The sequence below is a fragment of the Cynara cardunculus genome, unplaced genomic scaffold, assembly GCF_001531365.2.
Source record: "Cynara cardunculus var. scolymus isolate 2C unplaced genomic scaffold, CcrdV1 Un_Scaffold_7122, whole genome shotgun sequence".
NCBI classification, from domain to species: Eukaryota; Viridiplantae; Streptophyta; class Magnoliopsida; order Asterales; family Asteraceae; genus Cynara; species Cynara cardunculus.
The window spans coordinates 11,282-18,739 of NW_020203360.1; the positions used below are offsets into that span (position 1 = coordinate 11,282).

Below are 7,458 nucleotides of genomic sequence, written 5' to 3' on the forward strand. Positions count from 1 at the left end.
TGTTAAACCGCGACATTGTGTGCGATTTAGTATTAATCCGATTGTAATCTTTTGCGATTTAGTGTGCGATTTAGTCAATATGTTTGATTTTGTGATTGATTTAATATTGATTGTATTATGGTTTGTGCGATTTAATCTGTGTGGGCAGATTTTGACTTTGACTATTCTTGTGTGGATTTTGACTTTATATGTCAAGCGATTTACATAGTTTGACTTTGTTTGTTGATTGGATTCATTGTTTGACTATTAAATCGTATATTGCTTTGATCAGATTACATTTGTTGACTTGTTGACTTTTTGTGTCTGTATTGAGTTTTGTTAATTGTGGACATTTTGACTAAGTGTTTTGTCCGGATATCTAATCTGGATAACCTGTGCGATTTTCTTAGATTTGACAAACTTAGTTGTCCGGACTTCCAATCTGGATAAGCTTGTCCGGACTTCCAATCCGGATAAGCTTGTCCGGACTTTTAATCCGGATAAGTCTAAGTGTTGATATTTTTTTAAGTGATGAATGTGTGTAAATTCTCTGTGTGCGACTTTTTGAGATATTTTTGAATTTTAGTCCTTTGAATCAAATTTTGAACTGCATAAGATCTGAAATCAGATAAAATGAGTTCAAGAGAAGCGATGGCAATTGGTACTGATACCAACCCACCAGTTCTTTTCAAAGGAGACTATAACAAATGGAGAGACAAATTTCTCAACTTTATTGAACGACTGAAAGAGGGAGAAATGATTTTGGAATCATTATTGGAAGGACCAGCTGTATTTTAAGAGAAACTCCAGCTATTCCTGAACAGGGCAGACCTGTTTAAATGGTGATTAAAGAAAGAGAAAAATATTCAGCTGAAGAGAAAGAAGAAGCATATGCTGCTGTGTTGTGCAAATCTTACATGATGCAAGCGCTGACTAATGAAATCTATACCAGCATTGATAGTTATAAAGATTCTGGTCACAACATGTGGAAGCAAATAGAAATGATGATGAGGGGTTCTAAGGTAGGAACTCAGTTGAAAATCACAAACTGCATAACTGCTTATGAGGAATTCAAGATTAAAGAAGGTGAGAGCCTTGATGATGTGTATGGCAGGCTAACCAGAATGTTGAATGAGCTTACAAAGAATGGCATTTCTAAAACTGTAATTGAAGTAAATGTTAAATTCCTCAGTAATCTGCAACCGGCGTGGAAGCCTTATGCAAATCATATCAGATTTAATAAATCATTATCTGATATCGATATTCAACTCTGAAACAAAATGAGGAAGATGTTTTAGAGGTCAGAGATTTAAAGAAGAAAAAGGAAAAGGAAGTTACTGATCCTTTGCCCTTTGTTTCTGAAAAGAAGAATAAAGTCAAGTGTGGTAAGCAAGCAAAAGAAGTCAGTCAGACAAGCGAGTCGTCAAATGAAAACAGTGACAGTTTTGACTCAGACTCAGAGATGAATGAAATTAAACAGGCAATGGCAATGATAACCAAAGCTTTTCAGCAGAAGTTTCAGAAGAAACCGCACTCCAATAATCAAAGATTCTCTTCGGGTTCAAAATATGAGTTTAAAGATAAATTTGGAGAAAAGAAAAAGTATGATGAGAAGAGATACGAAAAGAAGTACGAGAAGAAACCTGAAGAGAAGAAGCTTATTAAAGGAGTGGCAGACGAGAATACCAAATGCTACAATTGTGGCAAGTTGGGACATTTTGTGGTTAACTGCAGAAAGCCGGTTACAAGAAATACYGACTATTATAAGAATAAGTTTCTTCTGTCAAAACAAAGAGATGCGGGAAAGGCATTGATGGCTGAAGATGACCATTGGTTAAATCTAACTGATAAGGAGGAGGAGTCAGAAGCTGTGGCACACATTTGTCTGATGGCAAGGACTGAAAAAGATTCTTCTGATGAGTGTGAAGAGGAGAATGATGAACTAAATGAAGAGGTATTGGATTACTCATGCATACATCAGATGCAAAAGATGATGCTTAAACTCCAAAGTTTTCAGCAACAATTAAAATCTGAAAAATTGCGTTCAAATAATTTTCAAAAAGAGTTAGAAATGCAAAAAGAAAAATACATCAAACTTTTTGATGAAAATGCTGGAAATTTTGATTGGGCACAATCTTTATTATCTGAATCAAAATCTTTTAATGAAAAATCCAACATCTTAAAATATCAATTATCTGATTCAAAGAAAAAATATAAATCTTTTGAATTGGTGAATGAACAATTAATTGTTAAAATCAGTAAGCATGAGTTACAAATTAAAGTTTTAAATGACACTCTGAAAGCTAAGGAAGAAAAGTTATATAAGAGAGGGCAAACTAATTAAACAATTTTTCTAAACAAGCCTTCTGAAACAAGATTTTTTAACCCTCGGGAAGGGTTAGGGAATGAAAATCCGAATCGTTTAGAAAAAACTTTATATTTTACCCCAACCCTGTATAAATTTGAATATCTTGTCTATGGTCTCGAGTTTCAAATAAAATTTATGAAATCTTCTGATGAAGTTGAAGAAGAAGAAGATTTTAACAGAAAAAGAAAAGACAAAATGCAAGTTCCGTTTGACTATACAAATTTAAATAAAAGCTATAAAACACAAGTCTCTGCACTTTCAACAAATTATTTTCATAGTTATTCACAAGCAGAGCTTGAATCTAAACCTGCTGAACCAAAACCTTATACACCAACATTAATTTTAGAAAAACAAGTGGTTCAGTTAGAGAAAATTTTAAATGAAGAAAAGCTTTCATTTAATAAACAAAAACAAGAATTTCTAAATAAAATWRAAAATTTAGAAAATTCTAAAGTCAAACCGGAACRAGTTGAGTCTGAATATTTTTCATGTACAAAATCTTTAAGTGACACTTCTGAATCAGAAGAATTAAATGTTTTAAATGAAGAAATCAATTTTTCTGATATCTTGAATTCAAATACTTGTTTAGACGATGAGATTTCTCAGTTTGATTTCTCGAAGAAACTACCCAGTCATGAGCAGTTTATTGTCAAAAATGAAATGACTGAGGATTCCGAAATAGCTTCAGTTTTTAAAAAGACTTTCAATAAAAAACCTGTTTCTGAGAATTGGTATTATAAAAAGAATAAATCTAAAAAGGATTCGAAGAAACAGAAGAAGCTTATTAAAAATAAACAAAAGATTCATTATTCATACAAAACTGATGATTTTATTGCTTTTATTTCAGATAATTCATTGAAGTTTAAGAAGGTGTGGAGAGTGAAAGATGAAGACAAATCATCGAATCAACAGGAGAAGAATAGTTTTGCTGATTCTTTATTAAATAATTCAACATTGAATAATACTGTACACAAATATTCAGTAAATGAATTGTTTGATATCAAGAATAGTAAAAATAATTATTCTCCGTGTAGATTGGATGAGATGTTTATGTCTTTTACTTATTTTAAACCTTATCATGTCATGCATTTTGCTCTATCTGCTTAGTCAAAGAAAATCAAATTTAAAGAGCGTTGGTTTGGTACTTATAGTATACCACTAAACAAAATCTGATATGAAAGGACCCATTCTAAAATGGGTACCAAAACCCAATTGATTCATTGTGCAGATAAACCGGCATGTGTGGTTCTTAGACTCAGGATGTTCTAAGCACATGACTGGTAGAAAAGAACTCTTATATAATTTTGTTGAATATTTTGGATGTACGGTAAGATTTGGTAATGACCAATACGCGCCTATCCTTGGATACGGTGACGTAATTTCTGGAAACTTAATGATAAAGAAAGTGTCGTATGTCGAAGGACTTAGACATAATCTTTTCAATATAGGTCTATTCTGTGATAAAAATCTAGAAGTTTGTTTTAAAGCTAACCAGTGCAACATTGGTACTTCTGATGGTAAGGAGCTACTAGCTGGAATCAGAGATCAAACCTCTACACAATCGGCCTATCAAATACACAAGTGGATATTGAAGTCTGCTTGATATCCAAGGCATCCTTGAAGAAAATATGCTGTGGCATCGAGTCTTTCACATCTCAACTTCAAAAATCTGAACAAATTGGTTAAAAAAATTCCAGACTTAAAGTTTCATAAAGACCATGTGTGCAGCGCATGCGAAATGAGTAAACTGAAGAAAGCTTCACACAAGTTGAAAACAGAGTTCAATACCGAACGTCCTCTTCATTTACTCCATATGGATCTTTGTGGTCCTATGAGAGTACAAAGCATAAATTGGAAAAAGTATGTGCTAGTCATTGTCGATGACTATTCCAGATATACATGGGTTCATTTTCTGAGGTCAAAAGACGAAGTAGCTGAGACAATTATTTCGTTTTTGAAGACTGTTCAAATTAATCTACAACTGACAATTCAGAAAATCAGAACTGATAATAGAGCTGAATTCAAGAACAATATTTTTGGCTCATTCTTAGAATCCCATGGTATTACACATACTTTCTCAGCAGCCCGGACACCGCAACAAAATAGTGTCGTTGAACGGAAAAATAAAACCTTGGTGGAAGCGGCGCGTACACTCCTGACTTGTTCTAAGCTTCCATTATTTCTTTGGGCTGAAGCTGTGGCGACTACATGTTTTACCCAGAACCGATCTCTTGTACACAAAAGGTTTGGTAAAACTCCATACAAAATTATAAATAAAGGAATGCCTAATATCAAATTCTTTCGAGTATTTGGTTGCAGGTATTTTATTTTAAATGATAAAGAGGACAGAGGTAAGTTCGCTGTGAAGGCTGATGAAGCAGTATTCATAGGATACTAAAAAACGTCTGCTGCATACAGAGTCTACAATAAAMGGATGAAAATCATCAATGAGAGCGTCAACGTTTCTTTCGATGAAGTGATTGATGTGGCTTCTGAACAAAACGGTTCAGGACTCGGGCTGATAATTAACACTTCGCGGAAAGCAGATAACGTTGAATCTTCAAATTCTAATCTTTCTGATTTAGATTCTTTGTTTGAGAATTTTTACGATGAATATTTTGATTATAAATCTAATAAGTCCAATGATTTGTCCAAGAATGTTCAAACCGAACAACATTTATCTGGTCCATTTGCTGATGTTCCAGTGACTGAAACTAAAGAAGAATTAGAGGAGGGTGAAGAAGAAATACAAATGAAAACTCCTGATTGTCCAGTTCAGTGTGAAGAGGGCTCAAATATTGATTTGCCAGATGTGCCGGTCGTATAAGATGAAAATACATTTCCTTAGTCAAATATTCAGCCTATTTCAGTTCCAAACATTGAACCTTCACCTGAACCTGTTGCAAATAATTCCCCCAATGCTTATACTGATCAAAATTCAGATCAAAGTTCTTATATCCCCCTACCTCATAGCAAAAAGTGGACCAGGGATCATCCAATACATAAAATTTTTGGTGATCCATCTGCATCTATTCGCACTCGGTCAGCCTCTGCTAATGAGTGTCTTTACTCCAGTTTCCTAGTAATATTGAACCAACTAAGGTGTCTGAAGCTTTAGCAGATCCAGAATGGATAATTGCGATGCAAGAGGAGCTGAATCAGTTTGAAGCATTAAAGGTCTGGAGATTAATTCCGCGTCCCAATTATAAAACGATTATCGGTACAAAGTGAGTTTTCAAGAATAAAAAGGATGAAGATGGAGTTGTTGTCAGAAATAAGGCTGAACTCGTCGCGAAAGGATACAATCAGCAAGAAGGTGTTGATTAAGATGAAACCTTTGCCCCGGTAGCACGGATTGAAGCTATAAGAATGTTTCTAGCGTACACTGCACACAAGAATTTCATTGTGTATCAGATGGACGTCAAGACGACATTCCTATATGGTCTTCTCAAGGAAGAAGTTTATTATGCTCAACCGGAGGGTTTTGTGGATTAGTCAAAGTCGAATCACATATATATCCTTGACAGAGCTTTATATGGTCTTGAACAAGCACCAAGAGCCCGATACGATATCTTATCAGAATTTATAGTATAATCAGGTTTCTCGAAAGATAACATTGACACAACTCTCTTTATTAAAAAGGAGAAGTCATATATTATTTTGATACAAATTTATGTAGATGATATAATATTTGGATCTACGAACCCAAAATACTGCAAATTTTTTTTGCCTTAATGGTTTCTCGTTTTAGAATGAGTATGATGGGTGGGATGAACATCTTTTTAGGACTTCAAGTCAAACAATTATCTTCGGGTATTCTTATCTGTCAAAAAAAAAAAATATTTATGATATCCTGAAGAAATTAAATTTGGAAATTTGTTCATCTAGCAAAACACCTATGACTCATGGTACAAAATACATGCTGATCCATCTAGAAAAGCTGTAGATCAGAAAACATATAGAGGAATGATTGGTTTTTAATGTATTTAACGTCTTGTTGACTGGATATTATGTTTTCAACACATCTTTGTGCCAGATATCAGGCTAATCCAAAGGAGTCCCATTTAAGTGCCGTTAAGCGCATTTTTCGTTATCTTAAAGGGACTGCCAATCTTGAACTCTGGTGTCCCAAGGGTACTAGCGTTGAACTAACATCATACTCAGATGCAAATTACGAGGTTGTATGTTAGACATGAAAAGTACCTCGGGTCATTTATAATTTCTGGGAGATAAGCTCGTAAGTTGGACTTCCAAGAAACAAAACCATGTATCCATCTCTACCGCTGAAGCATAATGCGTAGCTGCTGCTAGCTGTTGTTCTCAAGTATTATGGATGCAGACACAGCTCAGAGACTACGGTTTTTATTTTAATAAAATTCCAATTTATTGTGATTCGAAGAGTGCAATAGCATTTTGTAATCCTGTTCAACACACTAAGACCAAACATATAGATATCCGGTATCACTTTATTAAAGATCATGTTGAAAAAGGAACTATTGAATTGTATTTTGTAAATACAGACTTTCAACTAGCCGACTTATTTATGAAAGCTTTAGATGAAAAACGCTTTAACTTTCTAGTATATAAATTAGGCATGTTAAATTTGAAAATTTGAATTTTTCTTAAAAACAGTTCAATTTATTGAACTGTGTTTAATTCAAATTCATTTGCTCAAAATATTTTTATTTTTCAATACAAATCAATATTTCAATTTTTATGTGATTTTAAATCTTTTGATAGTGGAAATCTATATTTGAGGGGGAATGTGGAATTTTGTTCATAATTTACTGATTTATATTTTGAGGGGGAGTAAATATATCTGTTTGTATTAAATGGTTAAATTTTCTTTTACAAGTTATCGTTAAATATCTATTTGAAAGATTTAGAGTTTTGAAGAATAAGTGTTTGGCCGATTTAGACTAATCTGGACAACACCTTGTCTGCTTTGTCCGATTTAGGCTAATCGGGACAAAGGGCTATTTGATGAACTCTTATCCGGATAAGATTAGATATTGTTAGCTCCATTATTCCTATCTTGTAAAAGAATAGAAAAAGTATATTGTAAGACTTGACAGAAGGTTAACTCCACAGAAGACAACAGAGGACTAGCG

General features: G+C 33.7%; 1 protein-coding gene across 1 annotated transcript; it reads left to right on the plus strand.

Moving 5' to 3' along the window:
* Positions 1-818: 818 nt before the first annotated feature.
* Positions 819-1,933, plus strand: LOC112504851 (the record flags this gene model as incomplete). The annotated part of the gene is made up of 3 exons (XM_025108812.1): positions 819-1,151; positions 1,265-1,459; positions 1,577-1,933. Coding segments are annotated over exons 1-3 (885 nt in total), but the record flags the coding sequence as incomplete, so codon positions are not given.
* Positions 1,934-7,458: the final 5,525 nt, after the last annotated feature.